General features: G+C 43.8%; 1 protein-coding gene across 3 annotated transcripts in view; it reads left to right on the top strand.

The window, feature by feature from the left end:
• The window catches only part of SPAG16 (sperm associated antigen 16), a 403,304-nt gene that overhangs the window by 337,132 nt on the left and 38,617 nt on the right, over positions 1-27,555 (top strand). Inside the window, exon 16 of one of the 3 annotated variants that reach the window (XM_088667194.1) lies at positions 2,558-2,862. The exons of the other annotated variants lie outside the window; for them this stretch is intronic. Within the exon in view, the coding sequence (XP_088523320.1) occupies positions 2,558-2,631 (74 nt within the window). The 3' untranslated portion in view covers positions 2,632-2,862. Of the gene's footprint in view, positions 1-2,557; positions 2,863-27,555 lie in introns of those variants that run through there. 3 annotated transcript variants of the gene reach the window in all.

Below are 27,555 nucleotides of genomic sequence, written 5' to 3'. Positions count from 1 at the left end.
AATAACCTTTTTGAGATGCGGTAATAGATAAGCTTTAATTTACCTATTTGTCAGATTCTATCATTTTCTTAAGTGAACACTTAAAGGAATATAATATATCAATTACAGGAAATAGAAGTTCCGGCCCGATTTGTAAAATTGACATTTTGAATGGAAAGAAGTGTGTTCACCAGCCATGATCCTTCATCTGACTGATGGGGTGGGGGGGGAGCAATCACATGCAGAGACATCCCTTCCCTTTTAGACCATCTGAACCAGAAAGTTTGGCCTTTTTGGACTTCTCCACCCCAAGGGACACCCCTCCAATTCATTCCTCATCACCTTCACACTGTATGAGCCAGTGGCAGAGTATATGGCAATGATCCTTTAAAATAACAGGCACCTCTTCAGACAGTGGGAATGACAGGACTAACAGGAGGCTCAAACATATAGTCTTCCAAGTGCTCAGAAGGCTTCAGGTATGCTGCAGAGGCAACAGGTTTTTCTGTGAGAGTCCTAGCAAGTACTGTATTCTGTCATCTCCACAGGTTCCCTTTTGCCCTGCTGCCCTGGTTGGTTGGGGTGATCTGGTAATGCCTACCAGATTTGATGGGACTAACAGATTTTCTTTTTTATAATATTTTTTTATTAAATCCTGTTTTACAATTTCAAATAAACATTTTACAAACTTTTAAAAATCCAATGACTTCCCTTCTTCTCTTTCTATGGTTCATTTTACATATCATACATCCCTGCATATTTTACTATAACCATTCCAATCACTTTCCCACTTTTACATCCATCAAAAATTATTTACTCTGTTGAATTTATCTCAATGCTGCCGGTGTTTTCAGCTGTACACAGTTATTGTCCATATACTCAATAAATGTTTTCCAATCTTCTTTAAATGTATGATCTTCTTGCTCTCTTATTATATATGTTAAGTTATGCATATTCTGTCAACTTAAGTTGCCAATCCTCTTTAGTTGGGACCTCGCTCACTTTCCATTTTTGGGCTAACCAAAATGGGCTGCAATAGATGCATACATAAATAACATTTTCTGGCACCTGGGAATTTCAATCTGGGTTATCCCCAGCAAAACAGATTCTGGGTTTTTTTGGAAGGTAATTTTGAACATTTTTCTTCAATTCATTATAAACCATTTAGCAATACTCTTTTACCTTTTTACATGTCCACCACATGTGGAAGAACATTCCCTCCACTTATTTACACTTCCAACACTTATCTGATTCTGTCTTTATAATCTTAGCCAACCTACTCAGAGTTAAGTACCATCTATTAATCATTTTCAAATAATTCTCTTTCAATGAATAGTATGCTGTAAATTTCAGGTCGCTTTTCCAGAGTTTCTCCCAGAGGTTAAGATCTATATTGTGTCCTGTATCTATTGCCCAGTGTGCCATTGAAGCATTAACAAGTTCATCTTTTGTTTCCCATTCTAATAGCAGATTTTAGTCAAAAAATTATCATTGTTGTTTTGCAAGAGTTCTTTTTCAAATTGCGAGCTTTGGTCCAAAGATCCATTCTTTCTGGGACTAACAGACTTTCCTTGCTATGATCCTGCTCTTTGGGATGAAGTGAAGCCTATCAGCCAGCCTCCCCTTGGATCCTAAACCAGGAGAGAACACAACAAGATTATTTTACTCTGTCACAATTTCAAGTTACCCCAGTTATCTAAATATGTACCAGTAGGTGGTCAATTTTAATCCAAAACAATTGACTAAAATATGCACCAATTCTAATCTCCAGTTACGTGACAGAACCATTATTCCACTTCAAATGCCCCTGATTTAAACATGTTCAGGTGGCATCAAGTTATCAAAGGCAATTCTTTCACAATAGGACACAATGCAGAGATAAAGTTAGAGGGATTCTGTACTGATACAGAAATATGATCAGCATATACAGAAAGCTTCCCAACAACTATTCCATCTTCCTCTTCAAATTGACAATTGTTCCCAATAGTATATTTTAAAACTGGAGCAGAAGAAGGCAAGCAATGGATGAGAAATTCACAATAGAAAGCTTTCTAGTAAATGCAGTTTGTACCCAGAGGATATTAACAGCCCAGTGAGTGAAATGCGTGATTTAACCATGGCCAAGTAACACAAAGCCCTATAACTCCAAGCAAGTTAGTTATATTAGACTTATCCAAGGGGGAATTATTCCAGTGAGATAGATCCCTGTAAGACTTTAAGAGCAAGTTCTGTTGCTATGGTGTATGTATGCTGCTGCTGCTGGCATCCGTCTTGGGAAACAATTGAGTGATGTGTCTTTGGGGATGAAGACAAACTGCTGGAAGGTTACAGGCTGAGGCTGTGGGGACTGATGTGGGAGACACATGTTCTGTTGCAGCTGGGGCAGATGAACATGTCTAGTTTTGCTGCTGCAGATGCACCATGACATTTCATCTCTCTGTGCTCCTTCCAGCAGTTGTTTCTTCTCTGGTCACTGCTGTGGATACACGAGTTGACTGCCTGTCTTCACTGCGGTTGTGTGCAAGGGATTTCCACATGGCAGAGTTAATGTTTCCAGCCTTTGTTTGTCTGCCAACAGGCCTGGTGTCGGAACCCAGCTCCCCGCAGAGCACCTTCTTTGGGAACCTGCCATCTTCCATTCTGTGGACATGACCAACCCAGTGTAGGCGTCACTGGGACAGGACTGCAAACATGCTGGGAATGTGGGCTTGGTGTTTATAAAGAGGCTGTGTTGTTTCGTTGGTAGAGTGGCAAACAGGACTGTAGGTCTAAAATACTTTGGTTAAATCCAAGCTTAGTTTTGAATTCACTGGGAAATGGGAAATTCATTGTCTTGCAGCCTCAGTCCTTCCTTCAATAAAATCAAAGGATAACATTTAAGGCCGACCTCATGTTACACGGGTTTTTCTTGAACATTTTCAGCAATGTTGAAAATTGCCTCTCTTTTCTCCTTTATTTTTGGCACAATTAATTTGCATAGCCCTCTCTTTCTCTTATTCTTGGTTAACACTAGTAATATAGGCAGATGTAATGTAGTAATTACATGTGGCGCTGTGGTTAAACCACTGAGCCTAGGGCTTGCTGATCAGAAGGTTGGCGGTTCGAATCCCTGTGACGGGGTGAGCTCCCGTTGCTTGGTCCCAGCTCCTGCCAACCTAGCAGTTCGAAAGCACCTCAAAATGCAAGTAGATAAATAGGAACCGCTACAGCGGGAAGGTAAACGGCGTTTCCATGTGCTGCTCTGGTTTGCCAGAAGCGGCTTTGTCATGCTGGCCACATGACCTGGAAGCTATACGCTGGCTCCCTCGGCCAATAATGCAAGATGAGCGCGCAACCCCAGAGTCGGTCACGACTGGACCTAATGGTCAGGGGTCCCTTTACCTTTACTAGTAATGTAGCCAGATCTCACTGGCTATGCTGCATAGTGACATCATCTCATTACATGATTTCTGATTGAATGGGATCTCTTGTGTGACCAATTCAGGAAGGACAAAACAACAACCAGAGGAAAAACCATGGCACTTCAGTAGTTGTAGCCAGGGGTCACAATAGCAATGAAAACTCACAAAGTGCTTGGGGGGGCATTTTTACCCCACTGAAATCAGTCTGTTCAGACCAGAACTAAACATTGAAGAATATTAGGCACAGACATGGCAATAGCAAAAGGTGTACTTCTGAGAGTGTCCCAGATCTCTTGCATGATGTAAGATAACTTAGGTTCGGATGCTTACATCATGCAGGGAAGAGCTGGAAGATGACTGTACAGGAAGCGGGTACAGAAATCCCATGTGGTATGGGAGGGGGAAGGGCTTTTTGAGGTGAAGGGTCATAGCTCAGTGGTTAGAGCATCTGCTTTGCTTGCATCCTCAGCATATGATAGGGCTGGGAGAGACCATTGCCTGAAATTCTGGAGGGCCACTGTCTAGGGCAGTGTTCTAAGTTCCTTTGGAGTCTATGGCCCATTTAGTCTAGCATCCTGTTCTGGAGGTAGCCAGACAACTCTGGTACCCTCTGCACTTGTGATCCCCAGAAACTAGTATTTTGAAGCAGTATGTGTGGTCACGTTTAGACTGAACTGTGCCCTAATAGCAGAAAAATCTGAATCCAGTACTACAGTATTTGTCATATTTGGGGCTTGGGGTTGTGTTGTTGTTGTTGTTGTTGTTTTAAAAAAAAAGTAAAAAAAAGTGGGATCTTGAGCTGATTCTAAGGAGTTGGTTTAATGGGAAGTTATGATGCTGTGTGCATAATCTGTAGGAAAATCAATTTGCCTGAAGTACTGAGATATTACACAGCTTGCATTCAGACTAATAGGATTATATTAATTAGATTGTTAAAACCAAAATAAAGGCAAAGATTAAGGGACCCCTGACCATTAGGTCTAGTCGTGACCGACTCTGGGGTTGCGGCGCTCATCTCACGTTATTGGCCAAGGGAGCCAGCATACAGCTTCCAGGTCATGTGGCCAGCATGACTGAGCCGCTTCTGGTGAACCCTATTTATCTACTTGCACTTTGACGTGCTTTCAAACTGCTAGGTTGGCAGGAGCTGGGACCGAGCAACGGGAGCTCACCCCATCGCAGGAATTTGAACCGCTGACCTTCTGATCGGCAAGCCCTAGGCTCTGTGGTTTAACCTACAGCACCTTTAAATACTTTTAAAATACTTTAAATATTTTAAATATTTTAAAAGTATTCAGTTCCTTTTCATTCCCTTCCACTCATAAAAATTACTACCGGTAGTGGCAGGGATTTGCCTAATTAAGTATACCTACCTTAAGTTGATATTACATGTTTGTCAGACCACTGTCTCAGTCTTATGGATACATCCATTCTTTATTACCTCATGTTTTGGTGCAGAAATAGTATATCCTACACACTAGCTGTTCTATAAAAATAAAGGTAAAGGACCCCTGGACGGTTAAGTCCACTCAAAGGTGGCTATGGGGTGAGGTGCTCATCTCTCTAATATATGGGACATGGGTGACGCTGTGGTCTAAACCACTGAGCCTCTTGAGCTTGCCAATCAGAACGTTGGTAGTTCGAACCTGCAAGATGGGGTGAGCTCCCTTTGTTCTGTCCCATCTTCTGCCAACCTAGCAGTTTGAAAGCACATTAGTACAAGTAGATAAACAGGTACTGCAGTGGGAAGGTAAATGGTGTTTCCATGCCCTTTAGCATCCGTCACGGTGTTCCGTTGCGCTGGAAGCAGTTTAGTCATGTTGGCCACATGACCCGGAAAGCTGTCTCTGGACAAACACTGGCTCCCTCGACCTGAAGTGAGATGAGTGCCGCACCGCACCCCATAGTTGCCTTTGACTGGACTTAACTGTCCAGGGATCCTTTAGCTCTATAAAAATGGGGAAATCCTTTAATTTTGTTTTCTTACATTGTGAAGCTAAGTAGCAGGTGTTAGCACTGAAATGAACTGCATCTTGTGCTTAGTGGTGTGAGATGATAAATAGATTGTGATATTCATTTCCAATTAAAATTCTTACACAAAGATCAACGAAGCAGAGTCTTCTAAATTGAATCACAATGAACTAATAAACAAAAATTATCCCAGCCTCTTGATGGCAAATTATTATTTCCTTAGCATATTAGATAACATCCTGGTATTCAATAACAGCACTTAGGAACAAAAGATTCTTGGTTTTGTTCTTAAACTTTGTTCCAGCTCAGTCTTCCAGGCTTCCCCACCAACGTGCTGCTGACTACAACTCCCACAATCCTTTTCCATTGGCTATGCTAGCTGGATTTGCTATTCAAAACTGCTGGATTTGCTATTCAAAACATCTGGAGGGCAATGGGCTTGGGAAGTCTGCAGGATATAAAAGGTCAGGAGCACACCAGACAGGAGCAAAAACAGTTTCACGAGAAGGTCATTAATTCTATTCTCCTTCCTCTGAGCCATAAACTTTTAAAAATTAAAACACAGAACAGTTTTGGTGATGGAAGGAAGCCTTCCATCATATAAATTTAAAATAGCAGCAAAGTAACCTTTACACTCAATTAGTACACAAGCTTTCGCATTGGGGTTTATAGATAATTATAGGGAAGGCTTACTTCTGTATCCTTAGACTTGCTTCTGCAGTTCGTTGATAAAAATTAAAATGTTAATTTAGTCATCTAAAATGTCACCAGCATATTTTCAATATATGGCAATGTCATGAATCTTTGTTGTTGGAAATCCAGCCATTGTTATGTATTTACTAATCCAGCAGGATTATTGGGACCTCTCCTCCCCTCCCCCCCACTGAAAGTCTAGTGCAGGCATAGGCAACCTTGGCTCTCCAGATTTTTGGGAACTACAACTCCCATGATCCCTAGCTAACAGAGCCAGTGGTCAGGGATCATGGGAGTTGTAGTTCCAAAACATCTGGAGAGCCAAGGTTGCCTATTCCTAGTCTAGTGTTCTGTCTTGCTCTGCCCCTTTTTCTTTATCATCCTCCTCCTCCTACTCATTAGCATCACTGATTGATTAATTGCCTTCTAAACAAGTGTCTCGCAAAACACAAAGCAGTAAATACATTTAAAGCTGTATTCCCTGATTGTATCCAACTCTAATTGTTGGTAAGTGCCTAATTTGGTAAGCGTTGTTACATTTTGGTAAGAAAACCTGTGCAAAGCTACCCACACAGACTGAGGTTGAATTCCTGGAAACCAGAGCACAGAATACTATTAACACTGATAGCACACAATGTAGATTTTTTAAAAAAGAAAGCTATAGCATGGGTAGGCAAACTAAGGCCTGGGCGCCAGGGAGGAGGCAGAGGCTGGGTGCGGCACGGTGCCTCCCAGCATCCGCTCGCCACCCTCATCTGCCTCACTGAAGCAGCGCTGCGCCCGGAGCCTCCGCCTCTTCCCCACTGGAGGAGCCGCCCTCCAGCCGCTGCCCGCCTCCTCCAGCCCCACAAAGCTGCCAGCAGTGCCGTAAAAAGGTCAGCAACTCTGGGAAACGGGGGTGGGGGTGGCGGACCTCGGAGGAATCTTTGCTTTGCACTACGGCACCAGATATACTTAAGATGGCCCCGCCCTCAGGATCCCTTCCAACTCTACAATTCTATGATTCTGTAATCTTAAGGTTTACCTCCCCTGTCACTGCAAGTGAACCATAGGTTCTTTCCTTGGAATGACATTTAATTCTTGGACTCTGTACCTAGCAGTGGCTAGCCCTTCATTTAGGCATTAAGGCACGGCTTTCATCTGGATGACCATGATTTATGAACTGTTTCTTGGTCTAAGATCATTTGCAACAAAAGCACCAGCACCTTTTTTTCATTCTTTAAAAAGAAAACGAGAAAGTCTGCATGGAGGGAGTCCAGATCTTACTGTATGGTTATTTCAAGAGGCAGCAAAACAAGCTGCTTGCAGCCAACCTACCCAAGATGGATCTCAGCTCTTCCTTCTGCTTCTCCTTCCAGCAACCCTTGCCCCCAAACTCCCTTTTCCTGTCCCCTCAAACACACACCCCATGACTCACCAACCTAAAGGATTCCTCCCCCAATTGCCCATCAACACCTTTTGTTATGTAACAGGTTTGCTCTTTGCTAAGCCAGCCAGGCTGGTTTGCATAAGTCAGCCCAGGAATTCCCTGTCTGGCACAGCTCTGCTGCTTGTACTTTAATCCATATCCCAATTAATCAAAATCATGGGGTTTAGATGGGTTTCCCGTATTTTTGCAAAATTGGTGTGTACAACTTGTGCTCATTTAAGCCACTTTGAAATGTTTGTGCTTGTGTTTTTTGTTTTTGTTTTTGTTTTCTTAGCTAGGCACCAACAATGCTCATTTGCATTATCACTTTACAACCTCTTGAAGTTTGAAGGCCATGGGCAGTGTTTTTGTTTTCCTTATTGACGTTTCTTTTATAAGCTTACTGCAGCTGGATTTTCTCTCCTCCTGTAACATTTCACACTTTACGGTTCAATTATGACTAGGTCAGGATGACCTTCTTTCAGCCAATAAACAAGGTTTGTTTTGTGGATTTCTTTTGCAACCTGCTCACATTGTCATCTCTTATTTATATCTTTAAAACCCACACAGAATGAAAGAAAGCTAGGTCAGGCACAGCGATAAGCATTTGAAATCACACAATTAATATGTTTATTCAAAAACCAGGTACGTTAGGTACTCCACTACATATGAATTATAACTGAAGGAAGAGCTTGCTCTTTTTCTTTCCTGGTATGTATAATGTATAAACTACATTTATATTTTGAGGGAGCATATTTTTGCAAGTGTATGCATGTAGAATGTATGGCTCTAGATATGCTTACTTATGTGCATGCATTAAACACACTTACACGGTTTCCACATCTCAATTTTTGTTACTTTGGTGTCTTGTCTCTGCTATGCTCCATCAAAAACTGTAACTGACATTAAATATCTTATTCCATGTCAGATATATATCCATATCTAAGATATGCACAATATAGCATCCGCGAATCTCTGATTTGTCATCTAAGCTTTGTATCAAAATGAAAACTGTAATCCCAAGAAGCTTTGAACATGCACAGGGAAGAGCCACACCTATATGGCAAACAATTTATAGAAAAGTCCGTCTGCATGCAAAGTTCTCTAAAATGACTGCACATTCAATTTCTTTAGATTTCCAAATTAATGTTTATGAGACTGTTAAAGCAAATTGAAACAGTCTGAAGATTTCAAGGAATATAGTTGACTATCTTCGACAGTTTGATTGATTATAAAACGATTTTAGGAAACTGTGATTTGATTAACAAAGAGTTACATGATTGATAAGTAAGTTGTGGGAATTGACTTCCAAACTTTTGAAAAAGAGGTCATGGCTGATACTGTCTTGAACCATGAGCCGGGAACACAAGTTCTCGGTGCAGCTCCCCAAGCCACACACACACACACACACACACTTTTACCCAGTGCAACTGATCAGCTGGACAAAAGGGCAGGTCACTGTTCCCACATGGCTAAGCAGCACAAAGACAGTGGCATTAGCTGTAGCAGGATCACCGAGGAGTGCAGGTTAAGCATAGCTGAAGGGGGAGTTAAAATGTGCCTGTGTCTGTGAAAAAGCAAGGGGAAGTGTGAGCGCCTGAGAGATTGTGTTGTACGTCTGTGTGTGAGGAGGGAAGCAAGACATGGAGGGGACACCAGTCCTGGCCCTGCCCTTGGTAACAAACTCCTGACTTAGAAGTAATCATTTAAAGTCCTTTAAAATACATACACCAGTCAATTTAATTAAAGTTTCCAATGAGTAAAATATTTCAATTGATAATTTTGTTAGTGAACCCACCCGAGTAAAAAAAGCTCAATGGAAACTCTTCATGAAGCCATGAATGGTATACATGGCAGTGCGGCTTTCTGTTGAACACAAAGTAAAGGTGTTGACTTTTAAAAGCCGGGCCGGTGGGGGAGATGACAAAACAATTCTGAGCCTGTGCCTTCTATCTCCATTCTGAGTCTCTCTATCAAGATGTCTGGAGGTCAAAAGAGTGGGAGGAAGATCACTCCTAATTACGTGCTCATCTTGATACACAATGTCATACACACAGCGCCTTTTCAAAAGCAAGCAGCAAAGCTAGAAAGCCTTTATCCATAAATCAGGGGCCGTACTTTAGCCTAGTTATCCACTAGGGATGTCAAGGGTGCTCTGAGGTATTAGAACAAAAAGGATTTACCATACTGCCACATAAAATATTAAAGGGAAGTTTTGTTTTGTTCTTAAACTCTGGACAATACATTGATAATCTTATTTTAAAGACAGACATAGGATGGAGCTAGATATTAACACGTCTCTTTTGTAATATTATCTCTTTGCCTGCTTCCTTTCAAAAGGAACTGTTGCCCCATTTCAAAGATTTTCAGAAACAAATACATTTCTGGACCAAACACAAACACACACAAAACAAACAGGGGCAAAGGAATGTCTACATTGAGCAGGGAGGATGATGGGAGGTCATCTACCTGTGCCTAATGTGGAGTATGGCGTTTCCTTCCCACTGACTTCCCTTATACACATTCAGTTATTCATTATATATCAATATACAGTCATACCTCACTGAATAAATGTCCTTTTGTTATTGCCTGTTTTTATTTTTAAAGCACACTCTGTGCATTTGTGCACCTCTGACTTCCAGTGCAATGGATTCAAACTACAAGAAAAAAGCTTCCACCTAAACATTAGGAAGAACTTCCTGACAGTAAGAGCTGTTTGACAGTGGAATTTGCTGCCAAGAAGTGTGGTGGAGTCTCCTTCTTTGGAGGTCTTTAAGCGGAGGCTTGACAGGCATATGTCAAGAATGCTTTGATGGTGTTTCCTGCTTGGCAGGGGGTTGGACTGGATGGTCTTTGTGGTCTCTTCCAACTCTATGATTCTATGATTCCAGTGGGGTTCCACCAACTGTGAAGGGAGCTGACATCAGACCTCGGATTTCTGTGCACCTCTGCATAAGATATGTAGCTATTTCTTGAAATGGATTGTACCTGGATTTTTATCCACAGCTTAACAAAAGTTTGAACTGTTTTTAAAATGAAGCAATTCTCTTAGCACTAGATTAGTAAAGGTAAAGGTACCCCTGACCATTAGGTCTAGTTGCGGACTCTCTGGGGTTGTGGCGCTCATCTTGTTCTATAGGCTGAGGGAGCCGGCGTTTGTCCGCAGACAGCTTCCTGGTCATGTGGGCAGCATGACTAAGCCGCTTCTGGCGAACCAGAGCAGCACACGGAAATGGCATTTACCTTCCCACCGGAGTGGTACCTATTTATCTACTTGCACTTTGACGTGCAAAGGAGCTGGGACCCCATCGCGGGGATTCGAACCACCGACCTTCTGATTGGCAAGCCCTAGGCTCTGTGGTTTAGACCACAGCACCACCCCACATCCCTTAGCACTAGATTAGCATTCAGGAAAACCAGCTTCTTAGCTCCTGAGGACAAAACTTCAAACTATCTGCAGTCTGTTCCATTATTGTGTTTCCTTTGCCTAATAAGCAAAATAGAGGCTTTCAGCATCATGAATTAAATAGAGAATTCCTTATTTTCCCACAGAGAGCCTTGGAACTTATATTGTACATATGCACCAAGTATTTCTAAATTGCTGCACATACTTTTAAAAAGACAACAGAAATTGGATTTTAGAGCTTACATTTTATATATGTAGAGTTGTACACACATAAATTGTATTTTAATAGTTACTGTAAGAGGTTGTACTTCAAAATCTTATCTTGAGCCACGGCCAGTGATTTCAAAGGAAAGAGGGATATTTATCAATAACAGTCCCCTCAGGGATTTTGTGTCTTGTCTCAGGCAAGTAACAAAGACATGATGTCCTGAAACAGAAAGGCTGATGGCTAGGTATTTTGAGCGTCACTGACATAACTGCTGGTGATATTCATATTACTTCGCTTCCCTCTTTTCTTTTTAGAAGGTCCCTCCGGTCTTCCCTATTTTCACATCATTTCACTCCTTTTGACTTTCTTATGCTACACGTCTGCCAATTGGTTGCATCTTGGAATCTGAGGTTATAGCGATTTAATAGCTACCCAAAAGTGGTTTCCTTACTTGAAACTTTCTCCAAATGCTTTTGATGGATTGACAGGCCTCTCAGGGGCCAAAACTGAAAGACAGACTCATTTATGCCTGTGTCTGTAGATCCTGTTAGCGAGGATCTTGGCAGCAAGAGCAGTTTGTAAGTATAAATCAGTTGGTGCTCACAGTTCATTCACCAGCTCCAGTTTCTGATTAGTAAACACCCTCCTTGGGAAGGGGAGGCTGCAAGGGGAAAGGTTTGTATTTCCCAAGACCCCACAACCCCCTTCCCTCCTGCAATGTAAGGGCCATTGAAATAATTTCTGAAAAGCTCTTTTCGGAAAGGCTGTTAAAGATTCAAAGGCGTCATCTAAGAGATGAGGAGCCACATCTTGCTCGCTAGCAGAAAAACTGTGAAAAATCTAGGCCAGTTCCCGAATACCAACTGGTGTGCTTCATCAAGAAAGAGCTACTGGTGTGAGGTTTGATTAAAATCCAATCTGGAGGTAATGAGAACAAGCAGCCATTTACGTTTGTTCGTGTAAATTCCCCATTTGTGTATCAAGCAGGGAGTGGGAGAGGGGTCTAACTTTTGCAGCAAAAAATAATCATGGGAGAGGAATCTAATTCTCTCCTTCACTACCTTACTCTCTTCAGGCATTTTCCTCCCAGCCCAGGTCAGATCTGATATTGTAATGAGGCTGGGAAGAAAAGCAGTTTGGATGACAGGCTGTATGTAGGGCAGGTAAGGTCAGAACTCCCCCGATCTGCACATCCCTTTGATGTAAAAATTAGACTGCTTTTAGGACAATGAAGTGACCAAGAGACAGTGCTGCTCCTCTAGCTTGACCCCAAATGACCTCTTGAAAGAATCTTGTGGGTACTTTTGTGCCATCCAGAGTTGTTTTATTTATTTTTCTTTAACAGGATTTATATACTGCTTAATCATCAAACCCTCTAAGCAGTTTACATAAAATATTCATTAAAATTACTGATAAAATCAGAAACTAAAAACAAGTTAACCTAAAACACTTCAAATATATATACGATGTATATACTATAAAATAAAATGACATATTAAAATACATAATTTAAATTCACATGACTGGGAAGGTGTGCTTAAACTAAAAAGCTTTTAGAAGGCACCTGCCTAATATCAATGCTAATAGGAACACCTTAAATTTTGCCTGGTAACAAATGAGCAGCCAGTGCGATCTCTGAGCAGTCATGTACCTGCCTCAGCTTGCTGCATTTCCTACAGTTTCACACAGAGCACATTGCAGTAATCAGTTATTGACCACTGTGGTCAAGCTGTCCCAGGCCAGGAATGAGCACAGCTGTCAGCCAAAGATGGCAAAAGGGCCATGTAGACCTCCTGTGACCAAGGTGGACCTGCAGGCCTCCCCAGACTGAATAGCTGCGATTTCAGGGAGACTGCAACTCTAACCATTTCCTTCTTGGACATGGAAACCACTCACTCACATCATCTCCAGCATGTTGGGATCCAAGCTCAGTTTATTTTCCTGCATCCAGGCACCAATCAAGGGTACATATGGCCTTTCATGATTCAGAACATTCCAAAATCTAATCACATCTGTAAGTCTTGGGATCAGCTATTCCAGGAACACAGGAAGATGTCTTATGTCAACAGCGACTATCCCTGGCTCTCCAGGATTTGGAGCAGGAGTTTTTCCAGCGCTGGGGATTGTAAATGGAACCCTTTTCATGCAAAGCAGATGCTCTACCATTGAGCTATAGACCTTCTCATACAGTTATTCCCCTCTAGCTGAAGTGGTGGGGTAGCAAAATCCATCTGTTTGGTGCTCTGTATTATGCTCAGTATGATCTGAGCATTATAGTGATCTAACATCAGATAAACCAGCTACCAGATTAACAGAATTTGCCAGGCAAGCCACTACCTTTCAGCCTTATCCACCTCATCTGTGTTATGAAGATAATGCTGATGTAACATACAGAATGGTGACTGTGAGGATTACAAAGATAATGTATGTGAGTTCCTTTGAACACACAAAAGTGTCATAAAATCTATTCCTTCAGTAGCACCTTAAAGACCAACTAAGTTTTTATTTTGGTATGAGCTTTCGTGTGCATGCACACTTCTTCAGATGTGCATGCACACGAAAGCTCATACCAAAATAAAAACTTAGTTGGTCTTTAAGGTGCTACTGAAGGAATTTTTTTTATTTTACTTCGATCCAGACCAACACGGCTACCTACCTGTAAATAAAATCTATTAATACTGATAATCTATCTATATATATCTAATCTCTCTCTCTCCCTCTCTCTCTCTCTCTCTCTCTATATATATATATATAATAAAATGTACAGTATTTGCAAATTGTGCATGTGTATCAACATATAAATCATAGAATCATAGAGTTGGAAGAGACCACAAGGATCATCCAGTCCAACCCCCTGCCGAGCAGGAAACACCATCAAAGCATTCATGACAGATGGCTGTCTAGCCTCTGCTTAAAGAAGGAGACTCCACCACACTCCTTGGTAGCAAATTCCACTGCCGAACAGCTCTTACTGTCAGGAAGTTCTTCCTAATGTTTAGGTGGAATCTTCTTTCTTGTAGTTTGAATCCATTGCTCTGTGTCCGCTTCTCTGGAGCAGCAGAAAACAACCTTTCTCCCTCCTCCATATGACATCCTTTTATATATTTGAAAATGGCTATCATATCACCCCTTAACCTTCTCTTCTCCAGGCTAAACATACCCAGCTTCCTAAGCCGTTCCTCATAAGGCATCGTTTCCAGGCCTTTGACCATTTTGGTTGCCCTCTTCTGGACACGTTCCAGCTTGTCAGTATCCTTCTTGAATTGTGGTGCCCAGAACTGGACACAGTACTCCAGGTGGGGTCTGACCAGAGCAGAATACAGTGGTACTTTTACTTCCCTTGATCTAGATGCTATACTCCTATTGATGCAGCCCAGAATTGCATTGGCTTTTTTAGCTGCTGCATCACACTGCTGACTCATGTCAAGGTATTATTATAATATATTTGGGTGTGTAGGATTTAGGGGAGTGACAGTACCTCTCATGGAGACACGTCGTGCTCATTCTGGGATAGTTTGTCCACCTTTGGTCCCCACCCTTCACTCAGCTCTCACCTGTGGCTCATGGAAGTGGCCACTATCACTGCCTGCGATAGTGGCCACATGCCAGGAAACAGCTTTGACTGGCTAAACCAGATGAGGGGTAACTGATGGGTCTCACACTCTCAGTGAGTTAGAGGCTTCTCTTGCATGTGAAGAAAGGCTCTGGCTCATCAACCTGGGAAGGTAGCCCATCTGGCAGAAGAAAGATTCTGATCCTAAGTCTCTGGTGCCCTTGGGACATATTTGGAAGAAGAAAGGGCTAAGGAGTAAATCCTACCCAAATCCAGAGTGGAGTCCCTGAGATGGTTGGATGGCACCTTGTACACCTCCTTCTGCCCACACTCCTGCAGCCACATCAGCAAGGCCAAGAGGAGCCCAAACTAGCACACCAGATAAGTCGCTTTGGTGCTGCTAAGACAGGGGTCTGACTTCATGCCCAGAGGCACACTCTATTTCTCTCGAGACAGACAGATGCCAACAACAATTATATAGTTGCACTCAAAGATTTAAAAAGCAGTTGAGGATTAGGAGTGCCTCTTTATCTTTACATGTAGAAAGTACGGCTAAGACTTTTAGCAGGAAGACAGAATGAGCATCTATGGTCTGCTCTTAGTTACATGCAGAAGTGGATTTTAGTGGGCTTATGCATGCATAAATGCATTTAGGATTGTATTAATTTTCTTAGTGTATTGTTTTGGATTTAATTTCAGTCTCCCCTTCTCCGACTTTGTTTTTTTTCTCAGTAGCTACTTAGACTTTCAAAACAGAACCATGAAAATTCAGCAGACATCTGGCATAACTTGTTTACAGTAACTTTTACAGCTGGCCATTAATTTTCATGCTAACTACAACATTATTTACCTCCAAAGGGGGAAAAAAAATCAAGTTCAGCCTCTCTCATCTAAATGCAACCTCTTTAATTTTATCCACCAATACATCTGCATAAAGTATTCCCTTCATTTCCAGAGATTCCATATAATTGCCAAAGACCTTTCTTTTAACTCACTTCTTGACATTCCATTTGTTCTTAGGTTCTTTTTTTTTAGCATTTTGCTCATATCTCTGTTGAACATTGGTGCTGGAATGAAATTCCATACACATGTTCAGAATAGATTTCTCCATTCTAAATTCAAATCCCAAATAGACCCCTTTGTCTATTTTCAAGTAAATATGAAAAATAGATTGTAGTGTAATATCCAAAGCAATACCTATTGAACACTGTGCAGTACCAGTTTGGTGATTGTGAGAGCAATCCTGTAACAAGGTCCACTGAGATGAGCAGGGTTAGGATCCTGTGGGTTTTTGGCTGTCCCAGGAGGTTACCAACACTGCTGGGCCATGCCAGTATAACATTCCATGCTTGGCTCAGCTGGTGGTATACCTGTGTATCTCCCCCATCCTGCCGGCTGAGCCAAGCTTGTCAGATCTTAAACTGGCATAAGCCCCCCCCCCCCAAAAAAAAGTGGTGGTTCTGTGGGTGTGACATGGGCAGGCCAGCTTGGGCTGGATCCTAAGCCCATTCAGCTCAGTCATGTGACCTGACAATGCAGCACACGTAAAGCTTGGCAAAAAAGGGTAGTGTAACTCAAACATTAATTTAAAGGCTTGTTTCTCTCCTGCTAGGCTTAGGCTGGCTCAGCCAGCAGTAGCCCTACTGCTGAATGGATGTGGGGTAACTTCTTGTCAGCTTAATTTGAAGGGAGGGGTTTGCCAATTGTGTTATTGAGCTAGATCTGATCCTATAGTTTGTATTGCCCCCCCCCCAATATTCCTCCTAAAATGCTTCTTAAATGCTTTCCTCTTTGCCTCTATGCCTCTCTGTGTTAAAGTGCAATGTAACAGTGAGACTTGCTATCAAGGCTAAGAGCTGACCTTGTCTGGAACACAGAATGAGAGGCAGAGAGGTTTATCAGTGGATGTACTGCCAGCCTAACGCTGGAAGCTGCTATCCTTGACACATAGTCTTACTCAAGGCTGAGTGAGGATGCTACCGGGGCAGCATGAGTCAGCATGTGTTTATGCACAGGACCGGACATAGGAAGATCCATATATGTACTTGTGACCCCCTTGCATGCGCACATTTACAGAGGAGGGGGAAAGGATCCCAAGAAGTGTATAAGAAGCTTTGCAATTTGTGTTTCTTTACTCTTGTCGTGAGCTGATCACCTAGAGCAGGGGTGTCAAACTCAAATTCATCGGGGGCCGCATCAGCAGTTTGGTCACCCTCAAAGGGCCGGTTGTATCTGTAGGACTATGTGTCCACTCTTTATTATCATAAATTATTGTCACTGCATTCAATTATTACTGTTTTTTGTAATAATGTAAGTAATAACTAGCTCTGAAAGCAGAAACATAGTCAGAATAATGGCAAGTAGATATTCAAATGTACAATTATTGTACAATTTATTGAAAAATGATTTTTGGTAACTGCACTGGGTGGTGGAGGCTCGCTAGGGTTTCATGCAGGACCTTTGCAGAGCTACTAGTACCTGGAGATGCTGGGGTCCTTCTGCATGCAGGACAGATGTTCTGCCAGTGAGCCACCACCCTTCACCAAAGGGACTGGCTGAGGTTGACTCACTGGAGCTGCTCTCCTGGTTCCAGGGTTTAAGGGCCAGAAGTATAAAGCAGCATCCTATGTTTCTGAGGAGAGGGAGAGGGAGGGGAGGGGGGAGGGAGGAAGGAAGGAAGGAAGAAAAGAGGGAGTGGGAGGGAGAGAGGAAGGAAGGAAGGAAAGAGGGGAGAGAAAGAAGAGTAGGAAATAAGGAAGGGAATAAAGAAGGAAAGAAAAAGAAAGAGGGAGAGAAGACGGAAAGGGAGAAAGAAGGAAGGAAGTAGAGGGAAAGAAAGAATAAGAATGAGGGAGAGGAAGAAAGATGGGAAGGACAAAAGGAAGAAAGGAAGGAAGGAAGGAAGGAAGGAAGGAAGGAAGGAAGGAAGAAAGAAAGAAAAGAGGGAGCAGGGGGGAGAGAGGAAGGAAAGAGGTGAGAGAAAGAAGAGTAGGAAAGAAGGAATAAAGAAGGAAAGAAAAAGAAAGAGGGAGAGAAGACAGAGATAAAGAAGGAAGGAAGGAGAGGGAAAGAAAGAATAAGAATGAGGGAGAGGAAGAAAGAAAGGGAAGGGGGGGTCGCCGCCTTGATTCAGCGCCAGAAAAGAGCGTGAAGGGACCCAGGGGCAAAAAGCATTTCCTGTGCAGCGTGAGGCAGCGGGTGTCCGTTTTAGGAGAAGTGCGTAAAGCCTCAGAGTTGCACATTCGTGAGGCTGAGCCGCAGCAGGAGGAGGAGGAGGTGAGGCAAGAGGAGGAGGAGGCGGCTTTCCGGGTCGGTGCCCGGCAGTGCCATGCGGAGAGTCCCAAGCCTCTGGGACGCAGCAGTGCTCTGTAGCACTTTGAATCCTCCTCCTCCTCCACGCGGCGCTGCTGGGTGCTTTGTCTGGGCTTCAGCAGCAGCAGCAGCAGCCGTTTCCAGGCGCCGAGCCGTGGCAGGAGGAGGAGGATTCAAAGTGTTACAGAGCACTGCTGCGTCGCAGAGGCTCGGGACTCTCCGTGCGGCGCTGCTCCGGCCGCCTTTCTAGCCCCCCCCCCGGCCCCAGCTGTTTGTCGGCGCTTTGTCGGTGCGGCGCTTCAGCAGCAAGGTCCCGCTGCTGGGGCGCGCTGGCTGGGGCACTCGGCGGGCCACATGACGAGGTCTGGCGGGCCGGATTTGGCCCCCGGGCCTTGTGTTTGACACCCGTGACCTAGAGTCTCTTATTAATAAGAATTAAATTCTTTCTCTGAATTTAGCCCCCCGGTGTCATTATTGACTGTCTCTGTCCTGCCTGGGCGCAACTTAAAGGACCCTTAGTAGCTGATAAGGCTACAAACTTACTCAACTTCCTTTACTCCAGCTTCTTGTGTATTGGACTGCTCCCTGCATATATTGTGTGAGTCACCATGGGCCTGCTATATGAATGCCTTGAGGAATCTAGAAGGTCGACCAACGTGCTATCCTGTATGTTTGAGAAACAGGCATTCCCTCCCCCTTATGTGGGGGTTATGTTCTGGGGGCCCACGTGCATAAGCTTCTAAATGCTAAATTTTTTCTTGCTCTCCAGCTCTCCACACAACTCTCTCTTCAACTAGAGCTGAAGTTCTGGGGCTGGCTGGAGGATGTGCTACTGCTGCTGCTATATATATCAGCTGCTAAGTGGAGAGGCTGAGCAGCCTAAACACTATGCTTCTGGTCTCTTTGGGGCTTCCTCCACCCTCACTGGAATCCCCTTCGGGCTCTGGGGATGGTCTCCTCACGAGAGCTCTCCAGCTCTCTGCTGCCATTTCCTGTTTTGAATCTATTTATTTATTTATTTCCCAGTGCCATGCATATATGTGGTCACATGCAAGTCGATCTCACGTAATTGGGGGGGATGCCTGTAATGTGTGATTGTTGGTTTTAATGGTTGAACATCCATTTGGCCAAATCAGCTCAAATGAGAAGTCTTGCCTTGGGGATTGTCAGGAGTGAAGTCAGGAGGCCTACAGAGTCAGCTCATGATGCCTATAGAACAGGGGTCCCCAAACTAAGGCCCGGGGGCCGGATGCGGCCCACGCGAGCCAATTGTGTGGCCCCCGACGACCCCCGCTGCTGCCCGCTCTTACCCCGTGCCGCGGTGCGGTTGCCCACCAAGTTGCACACAAGCTATTTTATGTGCCGTGCCGACCCGGAAGTGCACCGGAAATTACATCTGCACATGCACAGAAGTCATTTCCGGCGGCGCCCTGCACCAGAAAAAGCAAGTGCGTGCACATATGGGAGCGCATTCCCCCACCCTCCGGCCCGCCGCGCGATTGCCGCCGGAGGAACCGTCCCAGAGCCAGGTACGTTTGGGGACCCCTGCTATAGAACATCTTCTCTCTTCTCTAGATGCAATATGGAAGACTGAAGAGCACAAAACATCCTAAATGTCAAAGTCTGCCTTGTTAAGTGAAGCAGCCCTTAATTGGCAACAAAAACAGCCAAAGCACTGATAAAACACAAACATCTTCTGGTGTCTCCCCCAAAGCTTGCATTATGTATGGCATCTGCCATCTTGATTGATCTGTTGTTAGCATCCGATTGGGGCCATACAGCTGCCTAAGTGTTTTTGTTTTTAAGAAAACCTTTGCCAGAGGTACAAATGACAGAATTAAGAGAAGCCCTGGGGAATGTGCCTTGGAATGTCTAGTAACAAAAATGAAATAAAAATAATCATGCCTCAGTAGCAAGTGCTATTGGGGGAGGGGTTAGAGTTTTAAAAACATAATTTTCCTTCCCCACCCCCAAATAAAAACAGTCAAGTTTATTAAAGAGATTAGCATTATATAATTTTCATGCTTTCATTTTAGAAAATTGTCCAAGTGACTGGCATGTGTTATCCTGTACTTTACTCTCTTTTTTTAATGTATTCATTTTCCCTGCTGGGGAAGAAAGTCATTCAAAAAGAGGGAGAGAGTGGAGGCTGACATCCTTATTATGCTGTCATTAGAAAGACTACTACTTTTCAAGGTCTGTGTCTCTAAAGTGACAGACTAATACATTCTCTTCTTAAATTCTAAATCTCCTTGAGTGCACCCACACAATTTATCTTTAAAAATAAAATTCTGTTGGTGCATCGATGCTGAAAGCTTGTAGAAGATAGTGAGTGGAATTTATTTTCCCCCATATCAATTGAAAATATAGATCACAATTTTTGGCAAATATACAGTTATCTGCATACTATGAATATAATACCCATCCTAAACATTTGTTCAAAGACCATTTTCATATGACTAGAACCTTGTACCCAAAGAAAGCAATATATGAAATTAAATTCTTCCCTTCCTCACTGCAAGACAATGGATGATTGCAGTAGAAGCTACTGTACAACTGGCAAAATTCCCCCTTAGGGTCTAGATTCTTGGCCTTGCAGCCTGTATCTACATAGCTTCCTAGCCCCCTGTTCCCAGGCCCATACCACCCTTGCCAGGATGCCAGCACTTCACAACCCATCTTGCATCAACGCCCTGTGTATAGTTCTGCTCCAGTTCTTGGCTCTTACTTTCTGAGGAGCTTCTTCTTGCCTTAATTCCTTGGCTCTGACCTTTACTTCAGGCCTAATCCTCTAGCTGTGCTTCTCTTAGATTCCTCTTTCTCAGACCAGTGTCTGCTCTGCATCCTTAAAAAAATGGAAGGCACAAAAAAAAATGAAAGGCACAAATACAGGATGGGAGACACCTGGCTTGAGAGCAGTACATGTGAAAAGGACCTAGGAGTCTTGGTAGACCACAAACTTGACATGAGTCAACAGTGTGATGCAGCAGCTAAAAAAGCCAATGCAATTCTGGGCTGCATCAATAGGAGTATAACATCTAGATCAAGGGAAGTAATAGTACCACTGTATTCCACTCTGGTCAGACCTCACCTGGAGTACTGTGTCCAGTTCTGGGCACCACAGTTCAAGAAGGATACTGACAAGTTGGAACGTGTCCAGAGGAGGGCAACCAAAATGGTCAAAGGCCTGGAAACGATGCCTTATGAGGAACGGCTTAGGGAGCTGGGTATGTTTAGCCTGGAGAAGAGAAGGTTACGGGGTGATATGATAGCCATGTTCAAATATATAAAAGGATGTCATATAGAGGAGGGAGAAAGGTTGTTTTCTGCTGCTCCAGAGAAGCGGACACGGAGCAATGGATTCAAACTACAAGAAAGAAGATTCCACCTAAACATTAGGAAGAACTTCCTGACAGTAAGAGCTGTTCGGCAGTGGAATTTGCTACCAAGGAGTGTGGTGGAGTCTCCTTCTTTGGAGGTCTTTAAGCAGAGGCTTGACAGCCATATGTCAAGAATGCTTTGATGGTGTTTCCTGGTTGGCAGAGGGCTGGACTGGATGGCCCTTGTGGTCTCTTCCAACTCTACGATTCTATGATTCCTTATTTATATCAGTCTCATTGCTTCTGGGATCCTCTTCCTGCGGTTTCCCTACATACTGGAAACCCTTTCCAGTTGTGAGTCTGCCGCCGTGTAAGACTTTAATTTCCCATCTCTGACAGAAGCTGTACTAATTCCCCAAGCAACCGAACATTCAATGCAACTACACCAGTGCTTTCTTTCTGGGGATACTCAATGGTATACAGCACTGGCACCAGTTTTCTTCAAATGCTAAAAATGTGGCACTTACCGTACCAAATTCATAGTGAGTACTGGCACCATTTTTTTCTTTAAAAACAAAACAAAACACCAAGGCACTGAGCTACACCATCTCCACTGATTGGTACTGGATTGGCTTCAATCTACCAGAACAATACTGTATAGATTCCTAGGCATAGCTGCCAAGTCTCCTGTTTTTCGCGGGAAACCCCCATATTTAAACCCGTTTCCCGCTGTTATCCCGAATAGAGAAAAATCCCGTAAATCCCCCGGATTTCCTACCTGCCAGGGAGGCTCCTTCTGCGCATGTCTGGAAATGCACAGAACCAATTTCGGGTGCCGCTCTTCCCATGTCTGGACACCAGAAATCGGGCAGCGCCGGCACCGGAAATTGCTTCTACGCATGTCCACACATGCGTAGAAGCGACTTCTGGTGCCGCACCGCTGCTGATCCCAGATTTTTCTTACGGGGAGTTGGAGGGTATGTTCCTAGTGCCAACAGTTTAATATTTCCAGTGAAGAGCACAGCTCCTCTTCATCTGTGCTCTATGTCATCTAATGCATGGTCAAAGCAAACATTGCTCATTGTTTTCTTTTGTTTTATCTCCATGTTGATTTATGCACATGACAATAAAGTCTCCCAGACAGTCTGCTGCTGACACAAAAGTCACTATTCTTCACCAAAAGACCTCAAACGGAAGTTCCAGCATGATATTCCTGTGCTATAATTTATCAGTGAATTTGATTCTATTCATATCGATTCTATTCATATTTCATCATTGCAATGGGTTTCTTTTCCACTATAGATGTTTAAATAGCATAGCATAGCTAGAAGAATAGTATTATATATAACTGCTGCTATGAATGATCCACTCTTTTCTTCATTTAGGCTTTGCTGCAAATGTATCAGACTTCCTGTAAAGCTTATATTTTAGAGCATTTTGGCTCACTACTGCTTACCATTTTATGTATCTAAGTGTGGGTAGCAATACTCTATAAGTAAATATTACATTGGCCAACTGATTACTTTTCATGAAATGGGGTGTAATCCACAATAGTTTATACTGCTAAAAAATCTTAGTCTTTAATATGTCACAAGGCATACTGCTATTTATCCACATTCATTAGACAATATCCCAAATAGGAGGAATGGCTATAGAGAAGGAATAATAGTGACTCACTTAAACAGATAGGTAGCCGTGTTGGTCTGAGTCGAAGCAAAATAAAAAAAAATCCTTCAGTAGCACCTTAAAGACCAACTAAGTTTTTATTTTGGTATGAGCTTTCGTGTGCATGCACACTTCTTCAGATACACTTGAAACAGAAGTGTCAGACCCTTATATATATACAGAGGGTGGTGGGTGTGGGTGGGAATGGGTGATGGGCTGATGGGAGTGGTAAACCTGTAGATGGCTGTTAACGACTGCTGATGACTGCAATTAGTCCGGGGGGGGGGGGGGGAAGCAAGGGCTGAGGTGCCAAAGAAAGCTTGATCATGCATAATGAGATAAGAATCCAATGTCTTTGTTCATCCCAGGTGGCTCCATGGTTTTAAGCTTGGTAATGAGTTCCAATTCAGAAACTTCTCTTTCCAGTCTGTTCCTGAAATTTCTCTGTAATAAAACAGCTGCTTTGAGATCTTGTATAGAATGTCCTGGGAGATTGAAGTGTTCTCCTACTGGTTTCTCTGTCTTATGGTTCCTGATGTCAGATTTATGTCCATTTATCCTTTGGCGTAGGGTTTGGCCTGTTTGTCCAATATAGAGAGCTGAAGGGCACTGTTGGCATTTGATGGCATACATTGTGTTTGGTCATAGAATCATAGAACTGTAGAGTTGGAAGGGGCACCAAGGGTCATCTAGTCTAATTGCTGCAATGCAGGAATCTCAGCTAAAGCATCCATGACAGATGGCCATGCAACCTATGCTTAAAAACCTCAAAGGAAGGAGGTTCAGAATCTCCCAAGGGAGTCTGTTCCACTGTTGCATAGCTGCCAAGTACCCCGTTTCCCCCAGAAAACCCCCATATTTTCTTACCGTTTGCCACAGGTGCCCCAAATGGCAAAATACCCCGTATTCCCCCGGATTATGGAACTCCTGCCGGCGGCCATGTTCTTCTGGTGCCGCGCCGGCACCGGAAGTCGCTTCTACGCACTTCCAGACATGCGTAGAAGCGACTTCCGATCGGAAGACGCTTCTACACTTGTCCGGAAGTGCGTAGGAGTGACTTCCGGTGCCGCTGCGCTGCTGATCCCGGATTTTTCAATCCGGAACTTGGCACCTATGCACTGTTGAAGGACTCTTACCATCAGAAAGTTCTTCCTGGTGTTGAGTCAGAATCTCCTTTCTTGTAATTTGAAGCCTACGCTCCAGAGCAGGAGAAAACAAGCTTGGTCCATCTTCCATGTGACAGCCCTTTAGATACTTGAAGTTTACTTGGTTTTAGATATCTAAAGATGACTTGGCAAACCAAGCTGTTAGACTATGCCGAAATGGCAAAGCTGACCAGACAGCTCAAAAACCAAGAAGACAAAAACTTTAAGAAAGAATGGGGAAAAATTATAATTTATTTAGGAGACCACTGTACGCAGATGAAAACATTAGCAGGCTTTTAACCTCACTTGTAATGTAACAAATACCATGGACAATATGGATAGATACAAAACATAGACTATGAAATAATATGGAGTTGAAAATGTTGACAGTAGGACCCATTGAGGGGATGGGAGGGAAGTATTGAGATTTAGAGAAATCTCATTTTATGGATATGTCTTGGTATTGTGATTAACTTATACTTGTAAAAACAAATAAAAATGATTTCAAAATAATAATAATAGATATTTGAAGATGGCTATCGTATCTCCTCTCCTCTTTTCTAGGCTAAACATGCCCAGTTCCCCCAACTGTTCCTCGTAAGGCTTGGTTTCCAGGTTGCCCTCCTCTGCACACTTTCCAGCTTGTCAAGTTCAACAAATTATTACCCAATTTCTTCTATTATATTGTGCTTCCCTTATATTTGCTCTGTTCTTTAACGATTCATCTGTACCTCCACCAAGTAGAGGTGGATTTAGCTTCCTCCTCCTCTCTCCCCCCTCCCCACTGCATACCCACTTACATCCCAAAGCAGTGGGAGCTTTTAAATGAAAATATTTTTTTCATGCTTTCCATTTTTCTGATCACAAGACATTTCTTAAAACCTTTCAGGGTAACTTAACTTTTCCAAGTAAGTGACAGGCCTTAGTTCTTTTCTAAAAATAAATGAGAGCTGCTCTGAATTCAACTATTAATAGTAACTCATTTGAAAATAAGCTAACTGTAGTTCATCTGAAAACCAAGTTTCTGCAATCATTGTTCTATATTTAAAGCCACAATCCGTTTAATCATGGTGCCACACAGTGCTGAAATGGAAAGAATTGAGGTAGACTTCTCTATTTACATAACAGACCAAACTTGAAAAAGGAAAATGGAGCCTGTAGTCATAACAACAATATATCCAACTAGTGTCATTCAGCCCGTTAGGTAAACGGGTGCTAGAAAAGTGCGGGCACTCTGCACACGCTCAGAGGCGTTGCTGCCCGACAACCGACAATGAGTTTCGGAGCGAGCCCCGCTCCTGCCGCTGGGAAAAGGGGGTAGGGAGGCGAGACAAAGGGAAGGGGGCTGAGGGGAAGCCGTGAGCCCCGCTCGTCATGGAGGCATTTCCCCAGCCGGCCTCCGAAGGGGGCGGAATGAGGCCTGAGGAAGGTTTCCGAGCTGCGAGGGGCGGCCGGAGCTGCCAGGAGGTGGGAGGAGGGGGTCCCGCCATTGTCCCGCCCAGAGGGGGTCGCGCTCCTGCTGCTGCTAGAACATATGTGGTGGAACAATGCAACTTGAGAAGCATTGAAAAGAAGCCCACTCAGGTCAGTGCAATAGTGTCTGCAATGCTGCAGCATAAATAGCATCTTTACTTTCTCAAAGCAGCTCTGCTTGCCTCCCCCACCACCACCTACTTGCACATTGGGAAATATTTTCTGTGTCTAAAATACATGTAAATTCATTTACTCTGCAATCTCCTGATCTGTATTGGTTTCTGAAGCAAGGGACTGTTGGTAAACTGACACTCATAACGGATCTGGTTGAAACTCAAGCCTGTTCTGAAACTTTTATTGTCCCCATTTACTGTGAGTGGAGGGATGGAAGAGAAGCAGTGTACTGATATGTTGTGTCCATTTACTAAAATCAAGGTATTGCCCCAAGTTTGAAATCTGCAGAACACATTTTTAAAAAGACATTCCCAGTATCTCCCTGAAGGACACGACAGGGACATGTTGTTCCAGAAAGCAGAGAGATAGTTTGACCATATATAAATACTGTTAATGGCATTTTACATTTTGTGAATTCTGTCCTCCCATAAGTCTCCCAGGCACAGTGGTAGGCTTGTGGCAGATCTGGCTTACCCAGTGGAAGATCAACAAATTTGTCCCTTCCCTCAGTCCCCGCCCTCTCTCTCTCATTCTCCAGGGGAGGCTGGGCTGCGGGAGGGGCAGGAGCCAGGAGCGTGTAGAAAGCAGAAAAGCCTTTCCATGAGCTGCCTGGTGCAGCCAAGCTGCTGCAGCCGCTCCTCCTCCTCCTCCTCCTGCTGCTCACAGTCCGCGATCGCTCTGTCTCTCTCTCTCCCTCTCTCATTCTCCAGGGGAGGCTGGGCTGCGGGAGGGGCAGGAGCGAGTAGAAAGCGCAAAAGCCTTTCCATGTCCACCCTCAAGAAGATTAAAGGACTGGTGGACACCTAGAGTGCTCCTCAGTACTTTTTTAAAAATGTTTGTCCTGCAGAATTTCAGAGGCGACTCTGCCTCAATGTTAGTTATTGAAAAAGTGGTATACTGTTTTTAAATGTTTGTTTAACCATTGCGTGTCCCCAACCTGTAAGGATCCTGGATTTTTTTTGGGGGGGGGGTGCTTCACTTCCTGGAGCGTTCCTCTTTCCCCCTCTCCTATTGTGGGGAAAAAAAGAAAAGTAAACACCCTCGGGGAGGGAGGGAGAGGGAGAGGAAAGGAAAATGAAGGCATCCCGTTCTATATCTTTGTTTTACAGCAATAAATGGTCGGACATGAAAACACGCACACACAAAAATCCAAGCAGGCACAGCAGCGGATGATGTTAGAGTCGAGATCTGCCTCCTGCCTGGACTTTAATTCGTGGATTTCCCTTAGAGGCCACCTGTTTCATGCAGGATCGGGCTTCAGCGGAGGCTGGGGCTGCCTAAGCCCAGGGGAGCCGGGGTTTCAAAGGCATTTCCTCCTCCGAGCGGCGCTACGGTTTCCTTGCTTCTCAACTCCCCCCAATAACACATCTTCCTTTGGCCCCGCCACTCCGCTCCATGTCCCAACGGCTGTCCGGCAGTTGGCGGCATAGCTGCCAAGTTTTCCCTTTTCTCGCGAGGAAGCCTATTCAGCATAAGGGAAAATCCCTTTAAAAAAGGGATAACTTGGCAGCTATGGTTGGCGGCCGCAGGGAAATGGGAGGCAGAGGTGGGGGGGGGAGAGAGAGAGAGTGTGTGCGTCCTGTCTCTCCGTCCAATCCCTGTGTGCCTGGGGGACATGCGCAGTGACCCAGGGACACACGGGACAGCTTGGACGCAGGGACAACTTGGACTTTATTATATAGGATGAGCAAAGAGAATATATGGGGGGGGCAGGGGGATTGCATTACTCCAGAGTAGTGGATAGGGTGGGGTAAAACAAGCAGAGACAGCTTTGGCACTTGTAAGAGTTACAGTAACACAAGCGATGTCACAGACACGCAAACAGTAGCTATTTGACTTCACCTAGG

The sequence above is a fragment of the Zootoca vivipara genome, chromosome 1 (assembly GCF_965207765.1).
Source record: "Zootoca vivipara chromosome 1, rZooViv2.hap1.1, whole genome shotgun sequence".
Lineage (NCBI taxonomy): Eukaryota > Metazoa > Chordata > Lepidosauria > Squamata > Lacertidae > Zootoca > Zootoca vivipara.
Note: the sequence above shows the minus strand (reverse complement) of the source record. Positions and strands in the feature narration are given on the sequence as shown.